This window comes from Thalassophryne amazonica, chromosome 1 (assembly GCF_902500255.1).
Source record: "Thalassophryne amazonica chromosome 1, fThaAma1.1, whole genome shotgun sequence".
Lineage (NCBI taxonomy): Eukaryota > Metazoa > Chordata > Actinopteri > Batrachoidiformes > Batrachoididae > Thalassophryne > Thalassophryne amazonica.
The window spans coordinates 150322223-150334554 of NC_047103.1; the positions used below are offsets into that span (position 1 = coordinate 150322223).

Sequence of the window (12332 nt, forward strand, 5' to 3'; positions counted from 1 at the left end):
TCCTGTGTTGCCTCTTCATGCCTCTCTTATAACGTAAACTACTCATGGCTTTTATGCTGTTGCCTCATTAAAAACATAAACTAATGAACTTGATGGTTTATTAATAATGCTTTATATCCTGATATAATGTGCAGAATTTTGTGATTGAACAAACTTCAACATCAAGAAACATGTTTATTTCCTAAATTTCATCATTAAAAACCTTTTAAAGATGTGTCAGACAAATTAAAAAAAAAGGCATTCATGTTTAAACTGCCCCACAACACATCTGAAACTACAAGGTTTATCTGCTGCTCTGCTTTCAGCTGGTGAAACATCTCAGGAAGCTCATCAGTAGGTGACAAGTACTTTGTGAAACTTAAATGAAAAATTACATGTAGAATATAAAATCAGTTGAGGATTAGTACAGTGTGTAGATGCGTTTCTTTCTTACACTGAACAGAAATGTGTCATTAAGTGCAAATAGGGTATGAAAAACAACATCAGGTGTGATCAGACTGTGCAGAAAACTTCAGTCACAAACTCTTACTGACAGATCTTGATACTGTCTGAACCTGAGCTGAACTTCCCAAGAGCGAAGTCCAGGCCCACACCGATCCCGCTGCCCACCCCAAAGGCAGCGTACAGTGGCTGCGTGAAGTTTGCGCGAAAGGTGTGAAGGTGTGTCATGCTGTCTGCCACGCTGTAAAAGGCCAGCGTTCCCGCTGACATGTCCACGTAGATGCCCACACGGGGGGAGTAGGTGACCGGTATGTCCTTCTTCTTGTTGTCGTACATGGCAGAGCAGCAAGTGTCTGACAGCTCCAGGGTCCAAGACTGGCAGTTGTAGCCGAGCCCCGCCCTGCTGTCTGAGCACTTCCTATTCAATGAGCCATAAGCCACACCCATAGAGGAGCCCCGCCCTCTCCACTCCACCTCCCAGTAACAGCGACCGGCGCTGAGGGGACCCTGACACATCACCTGGGTCCAGCACTCAAAACGCTGAGGAGTGTCAGGGTAGGGCTGCGCTGCCACCTGCAGGGTGGCTTTGGTGTTATCCTCGGAGAGAACTAGCCGTTTGTGGGCTGAGTTCGTGTCAAGGCACAAGGGCACAGAGTCTGGGGGAGAGAGAGAGGGTGTGTGCGTGGACAGTTATTCACATCATAGACTTCTCAAAATGTAGTTAACATGAGCAGTCAAAGCCAACATCACCGAGCATTAGCGTGCCACTCAAAAATAAAGTTTCTAATCTTTATTGTCCCTCCCTCCAGATTTGTTCATAATGTGAAAAGAAAAAAGCTGACAAAATTTGGATGTATTATAATATTTACTGGTGATGCAGCCGGTCTGCTCTGTGTAAGCCTGATTCCAACAGATCTCAGAAGCTAAGCAGTGCAGGATCTGGTTAGTGCTTGGATGGGAGACCTCTTAGGAACTTAGCAGTATGTCAAAGATCCTGAAATGTGCAGGGAATGAAGACATCATTACACTCAGAGCTGAAGACAATGCTGTGTGACAAGACAAACTGTGTGTGTTTCTCCAGGTAAAACTGGAGTTGTGTCAGGAAGGGCATCCAGCATAAATCTTGTGCCAAAATACCAGTGCAGATCTGAGTGCATCTGCTGTGCTGACCCGGGGCAAAAGGGGAGCAGGCGAATGGACAGCAACAATAATAATAATATTTACTGGTAGCTCAACAGCATCAAAGTTTTGTAATTTTTGAAAAAAATTTGGATATGATAAATAACAGTTGTTTTAACATAAACATAAAAATATAGTAGAAATAGTTAAAACAGTGAACTCATCCCATCTGCTCAAAGTGACGTAATCAGTGAAATCACATGCTGGAGTCAGTGTTTGCAAAGAAAACCTGCACCCTCTTGGCCCTTTCTGGAACACTTTGGACACCACTGACTTAAAATGGAGACTAGTGGCTCCTAGCAGTTACTTCAAAACTTTAGTGCTTTTTGAACAAAAACAGATGAACACAAAAAAATGACTGAAAATGCCGCAAAGCACTGTCCAGAGAATGAGTTTACTGCAGCTTTAGCAATAGCTTAATTTGTCCTCTTTTAGCTGTCCAGCTCACGTAGTAGCTGCAGATCATTTTGTGGAGCAGATGACGCACACATACATGCATGTGAACCAAGCCGGACCTTTATCACAAATGTGTAGAATTGGCCAAAAGACAAGAGTTCACGTGGCAGTCAGTCGGAACTAGGGATGGAAAGATTGAGTATCTTCAGAGCTGCATATGAGCTTGCCATCATCTAGCTCGATGTGAATGCCAAAGGAGCCTAAATGTGTACATCACCATTGCAATCAGCTCCTCAAAACAGCAGTGACAAGTGCAGGAGCTCATGGTAATCATCTCAGGAATGAAACTCTGTTAATGTTGCCAAATGAAGTGAATGAAATGACCCTTAACTGGATTGACAGCTAATGCTATGAATCTACATCTCGTCCACTGTAGCGAACATGGCCTCATTTAGACTTAATCCTAATAAAGTACATTAATTCGCTTTCCAAATTTCTTTTGTCTCAAGCTGAAAAGACTGGTGTTTACACTTTTGACCTGACATCCTGGTTCCAAGTGGGGATGTCTCCTGAATACTCCCCATCAGCCACATTCCAGCAGAGTGATAATTTAGTTTTCTTCAAAGGTGTTCCTGAAACTAGCTATATGTGAAATTCCAGTCAGAGTAAGTTATCAGACATTTTAACAGCCAAGCACAATAACAACGTCTATAAACCCAGAGAATATATTCACAAGAGTTTAGGCACAATATACAAAGGGTTTAATGCCGTGTCCGTGTGGAGCCTGATCAGAGCATCTCAAATGCATTTCTCCTGTTGTGAATGTACTGAGATTACCCATAATGCACTTTGTGAAAACAGCATGTCCACACTAAAACCTTCAAAATTAGTGCATTACTTTAAAACTAAAACATATATCTGATATTTTCACTTTATAAAACTTCAGACGTGACGTTAATTTAATAACTTGTCCAAATTAGTTTGGTTAAAATGTTAACCATAAGTTAAAACTGTATCCCTCTGGATGACTTGGTGATATTGCCAGCAAGTTAGCATGGGGTCAAAAGAAAATTTTTTTTTTTTCCTGTTTTCTTTCTTTTCTGTGACCAGTTCTCCTTTGCCTGCAGAGGATAGAGCAGTTTCTCCTGGAACTAGCTCTCCTCTGTTTGCAGAGGATAGAACTGTACATCTACTACAAAAGATTTAACAGGTAGGTACTCAAATCTTTGATATCAGACTTCATAAATGTTTGTAGCTGTTAAGCTTTGTTCACCACACTAAAAAATTATCGGACCAAAATTTATCGGAAGATAATTAGTCTGCTGATGGTTTTCAAAATTATCTGAAAAGCTAATCTGATAATGAAAACATTAGCTTCGATAATTAGCGGAACTGTGTCCACCACTGGCAACGCACCAGCTTTGATAATTCTTTTTAGGCTTGTCAGGTTTTTCACGTTTATAGACAACTTCCACCACAGTTTTTCAGAATAAGAGCAAATTTACAGAAAATATATATATATTTTTTTCTTTTTCCTTTAATTTTTCAACATCATTTTCAAGCCTTTAACTTTTTCTAAGTTTACAAAGACTTTTAATCTGGTCCCACAAGTTTTTGAGGACACCGGACTACCATTTTTAACAAACACCTAAACCTTCATCCGTGGGTCAAGTGAACCAAGACGGATCTGCAGAACCACTGGTCTGTCCTGCCAGCAAACCAAGCCGAAACCATGTCTGGTATCACTGGGGAAAACCAGAGGTTCAACACCAGAACCAGTTAAGCTCAGGCCGAACCCGGCCCATCAACCACCAAAGCTGATCGGAGCGTTATCATCTTCAAAGGGAGCTAAGTGACCCATCAAAGGTTCAGCAGGGCTTTGTTAAGTGGTACAAGGTGGCTTCATACAGATTTGTTGATTTGATAATTTTCTTAATAATAATACTTAGCAAACCAAATTTCATCACTAAATTCGAATCGGATTTAATCACTTAATTCCTTAAACTTCTTACACTGCTTTCACTTTCAACATCTCATGAATAACAAAATGTGTCCATAATATAACTATTTAATCATTGTTCATATCCTCAAAATGCTGATAACCTGTTCATCTCTTGTATATTTGTAAATACATGGTATGTAAATATCCCTGCAGTGATTTTATTGTGTTCAGGTGGAAACAGTGTTGGTCAATCGTATTGTAGAAATTATGACTTTTAGATTTGAGACTGATTAATGATCTGAGACTGATTAATGTTTAAAGTTCCTGGTCTTTAAAAACTAGGTAGTCCCCTTACAACTTTGAGGTAATTAAATATCATTCCAATTAAATATTGCTTTACTAATGAGGCATGACTTACCTTGGTCCCCACAAGGACATTTCAATATTAAAGATTAATAAATGTAAAAATTCAAATTCATTACATTTTTAGTCCGCCCATTTGATCCAACTAATTATTAAATCTTAAAATTGTTAATTATGTTGGTGCCCCACTGGTGAGGCCTCTTACAATTTTGGATCTTAATAATTACTAAATATTTAAACTTGCTACATCTTATGTTGCCGCCGTGTGTGGCCAAAGTTTAATAACAACTGCAAATTATTTTAATTCCGCTACACCACTTTCATAGCCAGACGGATCAATTGAGCCCCAATTATATTACGTGATATAGGAAACACTTCAGATCATTGCGCTACCAGTAAATATCCATATATCTGAATAAAAGTTGTAGCAGTTAATATGCTTCATAAAAGGAAGAAAAAATAGGGAGTGGGACCTGGAAAAAGTTGAAAAAAAATTTTGGCCATAATATTGAATGGCACCCTACTGAGCATTTAACCAAAGGCAGCATCTAAAATGTAACATTACACATAAACATAAAGACTCACACTGGAGGAACTCCTCTCTGGTCCTTGGTTCTGGAGCTTGGATGCTGTCAATATTAATTTCTTTCACTGCAAAAACAAATAAAAAAAAAACAAAGACATTATATACGTAGACGCCTCATAACTTCCTGCAACATAATCCAGTGTCACTGCCATATTGGCTGGGTTTCTTCACAATAGGCTCGCGGTTGCAATAACCGGTGCAGTATAGAAACCAGATCGCGTGGGATTACCTTTCACAAATAAGACTGAACAATAATTTTGGCTATTTTACCATTTGTAATATTATATTATGGTAACAAATGGTACTTATGTGTAACATTATTACAGCAGGAACTGGTACTCTCTCTCATTAGCTATGTTTCCATCTAAATAGTATCGCAACTCAAGTGAATTTTCGTTTAATGCGGCAAAAGGAATTTGTGCGCATTTCCATCCACTTGCTATGCGCTTTTGTTTCACAATTCTTTGGAATTGAGTGGTGTCTGCATTTCACAAAATAAGGCTGCACCACATTGCAAAATTAACTCCATTGGAGTTACATAGTGCCAGCACACACAAGAAGCTGTGCAACACAGTTCTTTTTCAAAGCTTTTAGCTGTCCAGCCCCAGTCAAAAGCCTAACAAGGTAGTTTAAGACCCTGGAATGACCTGGAACTTTCTTTTCTTGGCGTTGAAAAAAATGGTCATCTTTGTAACAAATATTAAAGCAAAAATCTGCACAGCCTAAGCGTTCCCATGCAAAAAACAAACAAAAAAAACAAACTATTTTTAATTTTATTAGGGGTCTCTAATATTTTGAATGTGCGTGTCTTTTTGATTGATCTCTGTAACAAAACCAGGTCAGCAAAGCAGAGGAAATTAAAGTGATGTCCCGTGTGTGTGTGTGTGAGAGAGAGAGAGGGAGAGAGAGAGAGAAAAATAAATTCAAATGAACAATCCAAACTTGTTTCTTTACTAAATTCTAAAATTAATTTATACATTTATCTACAGCAGTGTTCAGAATAATAGTAGTCTATGTGACTAAAAGATTAATCCAGGTTTTGAGTATATTTCTTATTGTTACATGGGAAACAAGGTACCAGTAGATTCAGTAGATTCTCACAAATCCAACAAGACCAAGCATTCATGATATGCACACTCTTAAGGCTATGAAATTGGGCTATTAGTAAAAAAGTAGAAAAGGGGGTGTTCACAATAATAGTAGTGTGGCATTCAGTCAGTGAGTTCGTCAATTTTGTGGAACAAACAGGTGTGAATCAGGTGTCCCCTATGTAAGGATGAAGCCAGCACCTGTTGAACATTCTTTTCTCTTTGAAAGCCTGAGGAAAATGGGACGTTCAAGACATTGTTCAGAAGAACAGCGTAGTTTGATTAAAAAGTTGATTGGAGAGGGTAAAACTTATACGCAGGTGCAAAAAATTATAGGCTGTTCATCTACAATGATCTCCAATGCAAACAGATGTGTGGAAGAAAACAGAAAACAACCATCAAAATGGACAGAAGAATAACCCCATTGATCAGCTCCAGGATGATCAAAGACAGTCTGGAGTTACCTGTAAGTGCTGTGACAGTTAGAAGATGCCTGTGTGAAGCTAATTTATTTGCAAGAATTCCCCGCAAAGTCCCTCTATTACATAAAAGACATGTGCAGAAGAGGTAACAATTTGCCAAAGAACACATCAACTGGCCTAAAGAGAAATGGAGGAATATTTTGTGGACTGATGAGATTAAAATTGTTCTTTTTGGTCCAAGGGCCACAGGACGTTTGTGAGACGACCCCCAAACTCTGAATTCAAGCCACAGTTCACAGTGAAGACAGTGAAGCATGGTGGTGCAAGACATCATTGATATGGGCCATGTTTCTCCTACTATGGTGTTGGGCTATATATCGCATACCAGGTATCATGTATCAGTTTGGATATGTCAAAATACTTGAAGAGGTCATGTTGCCTTATGCTGAAGAGGACATGCCCTTTGAAATGGGTGTTTCAACAAGACAATGACCCCAAGCACACTAGTAAACCAGCAAAATCTTCGTTCCAAACCAACAAAATTAATGCCTCGCAGATGAGAAGAAATCATGAAAAACTGTGGTTATACAACTAAATACTACTTTAGTGATTCACAGGATTGCTAAGAAAGCAGTTTGAACATAATAGTTTTGAGTTTGTAGCATCAACAGCAGATGATACTATTATTGTGAACACCCTTTTTCTACTTTTTTTTTTTTACTAATAGCCCAATTTCATAGCCTTAAGAGTGTGCATATCATGAATGCTTGGTCTTGTTGGATTTGTGAGAATCTACCGAATCTACTGGTACCTTGTTTCCCATGTAACAATAAGAAATATACTCAAAACCTGGATTAATCTTTTTAGTCGCATAGCACTAATATTATTCTGAACACTACTGTATATAATGTCTATGGCTGTGGCGCTCTGATCGCCTTCCTCCGCCTTTTCTGATGAAATAATGCTGAATTTATGTGGAAATGATTGCTGTACAAAAGCATCAGATATGTCTCACTGAGACAGATGATGACTGGAGTGCAGTTTGAAGCAGAAACGAGGTGATAATCAGTGAAACCGCGGCTGATGACGCATGCGCAGTGAAGGCAGGGCGGACTGAGTTTTAGTTGGACCGTTCAGTCAGCAACACCGTCTACTCAATGCAAGTGGTTTTACTGCAATAAGAGTTGATTTTACACTATGTTGAGTTGATTTATCCCTGTGGTAGAGTATATTTTACTCTATTTAGACTGGGACCAAATGTTATTCCAGCAAAGTAAATTTTACTCAGCAAAATTTCCTGTGTATTTGAAACCTTTTCCTGTCTTTATAAATGAAGGATCTTACATTTATTTATAGTCTTGCTGGTCTAAAAATACTGATGATATGAATAACGGTAGATTGAACCACGGTCAGATATTAACTCACATGCGGGGAAGACAGGAGTGTGATTCATGGTGTCGGAGCTGGGCAAGTCCAAGAAGAGACTGGGGTTGACTGTCCAATGAAAACACAGTGTCAAACACATGTTAGTTAAATACACTTGTTCAGGTTTAAGTGAAGGAATCAACAGCCCGTCAGGTGTCGGGCTCGCCTGTGCCACTTGGGGGTGACCAAAGTTCACTTATATCATTTGAATAGTCTACTCATAATCATAATAGCAATGCATTTTATTTATAGGGGTCTTTCTCAGCACTCAAGGACACTGCACAGGAATAATAACAAAATAATCAACAATAAAAAACAAATTAAAATAAATTATAAATAAAGAACAGATTAAAATTAGGCAGTGCAGTTGTCAGATAGTGAAAGCTGTCTTAAAACAGATGGGTTTTGATTTGAAAAGTGTGAGAGAGGTTTCTTACTAATTCCGCTATGGTGGTGTACAGAGGCAGCAAAATGTAAAAAGAAAAAAAGATTATACAATACTGTCCAAATATTTAGGTACTTAATAGTTCTTTGGTTTCCCTCAATTATGCTCAAATGTTTTCATAATGTTTAATAAAGATTTTGCATATTTGGGATGCATCTGTTCATATTTATGGTAATTCACCTAGTTTTTGTGATCATTAGCTACTCCAAAAAAAACAACAACAACAACAAAAAAAAACTATAAACCTCAAATGGGTACCCTTCATGAAATTAAGAAAAAAATTGGTATATTGGTCACCCCGAGTGGCACGCATTGGCAAACATTTGGGAAAGCATAAAAGTTGTCACTGTACCTTCTGTCGGTGTTTCAGACAGAGCATCCATCGCCCCTGTTTATAGTACACAGAAGAAAATTCATTTAAATACAGTTTGCATTGGAAGCAACACGCTACACCTGTATATGGCGCTACAATGGTGCCATAATGGGAGGTGGTGGCGTAATGGTTTGCACTTTGGACTGGGATGTCAGTGATCCAGGTTCTCTTCCCGATTGCAGCCACGCTCCCAACTGGCACTCTCAACAACAGTGCTGGGGAGGAGTGAGAGACACGTGTCGTGGGTCCTTCTGGAAACAAGCTTTGCGCTTTCTTTGGCTACCCACGTTAATTATGATCCTCTTATTAGTATTTCATCTTTAAAGTACTAGAAATTTTCACATATTTGTCATGTGTGACGTGTAATGTAGAGAAGCTACACTTTGAATTCATGGATTTGCAGCAGGTTTGTTGTGATTAAGAATAAGATGAAATGCTGACACCTGAACAGACTTAAGTTAATATTCATCATTTCCTTTTTAAAAGAGAACCCTGACATGTTTCAAATTAGCCTCTATTTTTAGATTTGTTTACTTGACTTGTTACAATTAAAAAGGCTAAAACATCATTAAAATTGTCTTTAAGCATGGAGATTATTCTTCATGCAGGTGAATGTGCACATGTTTATGTCACTAAATGTAAAACTTTTCAAGATGACCAAGGGCGCAATTTAGAACTAGAAATTGCAGGGGGGGGGCAAAGTACGAGGCCCGCAGGGCTGAAGCCCATAGGCCAGGGGGCTGGGGGCCGCTTTAGGCCCCCAGAAGCCAACGGTTTCTAGATAAGCTCAGATGCATTCTGAGCATCCAGAAATTTTAATGTTTTGAGAAGACCATAAAGTGGACACCATTTGACTTATACAATTTGAAACTGTGGATATAAGTACTTTATTCTGAGAATAGCCAGCACTGATTTTATTAACATCCTGGTGTAAATAAGGTATCACCACATGTGTAGAACTCAAAAAGAATAATAGGTTGAGTTTTCATTTAAAAAACAACTGCAATGTAGTAAAATGTATTCATAAATATGAAAGAACAGACTCTTAATAATTATTAACTATCACATACTGTATTTTTTTCTCAACATTTGTTTTTGCATAAGTTTGAAAAAACAACAGATCATAAGTTTAGGATAAATTACTTATCATGAATTTAATTTTTGAAGTGGCACTAATGACAACACTCATACTGAACATAATTTCACTTGCATAGACTGATTTTTGGAGATCAAGCAATAATTGCAGATAGCTTTTCTGATTTCCTTTTCTAACTTTCAGAATTTAGTAAATTAGCATATGGTCCATTGATACTTATGTGTAGACACTAGTCCCTAAAGCCAACTACACTCAACAAAAATATAAACGCAACACTTTTGGTTTTGCTCCCATTTTGTATGAGATGAACTCAAAGATCTAAACTTTTTCCACATACACAATATCACCATTTCTCTCAAATATTGTTCACAAACCAGTCTAAATCTGTGACAGTGAGCACTTCTCCTTTGCTGAGATAATCCATCCCACCTCACAGGTGTGCCATACCAAGATGCTGATTAGACACCATGATTAGTGCACAGGTGTGCCTTAGACTGCCCACAATAAAAGGCCACTCTGAAAGGTGCAGTTTTATCACACAGCACAATCCCAGAGATGTCGCAAGATTTGAGGGAGCGTGCAATTGGCATGCTGACAGCAGGAATGTCAACCAGAGCTGTTGCTCGTGTATTGAATGTTCATGTCTCTACCATAAGCCGTCTCCAAAGTCGTTTCAGAGAATTTGGCAGTACATCCAACCAGCCTCACAACCGCAGACCACGTGTAATCACACCAGCCCAGGACCTCCACATCCAGCATGTTCACCTCAAAGATCGTCTGAGACCAGCCACTCAGACAGCTGCTGAAACAATCGGTTTGCATAACCAAAGAATTTTTGCACAAACTGTCAGAAACCATCTCAGGGAAGCTCATCTGCATGCCCGTCGTCCTCATCGGGGTCTCGACCTGACTCCAGTTCGTCGTCGTAACCGACTTGAGTGGGCAAATGCTCACATTCGCTGGCGTTTGGCACGGAGAGGTGTTCTCTTCACAGATGATGCGAAGGAGATGTGTTGCACTGCATGAGGCAAATGGTGGTCACACCAGATACTGACTGGTATCCCCCCCCAATAAAACAAAACTGCACCTTTCAGAGTGGCCTTTTATTGTGGGCAGTCTAAGGCACACCTGTACACTAATCATGGTGTCTAATCAGCATCCTGATATGGCACACCTGTGAGGGGGGATGGATTATCTCGGCAAAGGAGAAGTGCTCACTATCACAGATTTAGACTGGTTTGTGAACAATATTTGAGGGAAATGGTGATATTGTGTATGTGGAAAAAGTTTTAGATCTTTGAGTTCATCTCATACAAAATGGGAGCAAAACCAAAAGTGTTGCATTTATATTTTTGTTGAGTATATTTTTGGTTTCAAATCTGGGAAAATACAGTCAAATCAATAATGCACTGATAAAATTCACTTTAGTCCAGATGAAAAAAATAAACCTCCAAATACATCTAAAAATAGAGCCTATGTTGAAAAATGTCAGAGTTCTCCTTTAATATTATTAATTTTGCTGTATTATCTGCCAAACTAAGCTAGAAGCACGAGAATCAAACTAAGTGGCAACCTGTGTTATATATGAGACTATGTGGTAAAAGATGTCAAAAATCTGATACTTGTATGATTTGAATGCCGTGATTAAAAAGTGTTAGAGGGTCAGTCAGGCCTCACATGGGTTTCCCCCTGCAAAAGGTGTGGCTGGCATGGATGACATGGCTGGTGTAGCTGGAGTCAATGACGTGGCTGGTGTAGCTGGAGTGGCGGGAATTGATGGAGTGGCTGGAGTAGCTGGCGTGGCGTTGCGACGATGGGAGCGGAACATGCTGCTGATGCTGCTGTTAATCGATGCCATCCGAGAAAATCCTGATAATCCAGGAAGGAAAAAACGTCGTCGTAAGACGCAAAAGCATACCGAACACGCACACAAGTTTGTACGTTAGCAGTAGAAAAACACAAGCAAGATATGGCTTTAAATCATAGCATGATTACTCTAACCATCAACAAACAGGCAGGTCTTTGACGGCTGAGCTTATCTGTGGCATTTCGTACCTGAAGACAGCAACAAGACAAATGGTGATCCCATTTTTCTCCCAAACTGCCTTATTTACAAGACAGTTTATGTCACTGTTACAAAGGTGCTCATTGCAACCATGGCTTGAATTACAGGCAGTACTAGGGGCTCTGACAGCCCCAACAAAAATAACTGTTTTTTTTTTTTTTTTTTGCATAACCTTTATATTACCTATACCTGTAAATATTACAATATATTTCCAATATTCATGCCTGGAATAAAACTGAAATAGAATTTCAGACATCTTTAATGTGGACTGGATCACTGGGGTTCATCTTTTCACTTAGTACAACAGCAAATTTGCAGTTTTGAATTAAAATGCAAACATCATGATTTGTATGGGGCAAGCCAAAAATACTGACTTCTCACCAATGAACAGCCAAAAACGTGACAGCATGAAGTGGTAAACGTGCAGATGTTTATCTCACTACATGTAAGATAAATGACTAATTAAATGACTAATTACACCTGTCTCCACTGAGTTACTACCAATTTGACT

At 39.0% G+C, this 12332-nt stretch overlaps 1 protein-coding gene across 1 annotated transcript in view; it reads right to left on the reverse strand.

Annotated features, from left to right (window-relative positions):
• Nucleotides 1-204: 204 nt before the first annotated feature.
• Nucleotides 205-12332, reverse strand: part of trim25l (tripartite motif containing 25, like) — a 30782-nt gene continuing 18654 nt past the window's right edge. Inside the window, 5 exon segments of the mRNA XM_034176044.1 lie at nt 205-1097; nt 4907-4972; nt 7843-7911; nt 8640-8675; nt 11434-11625. Coding sequence (XP_034031935.1) covers nt 526-1097; nt 4907-4972; nt 7843-7911; nt 8640-8675; nt 11434-11625 — 935 coding nt within the window. The 3' untranslated portion in view covers nt 205-525.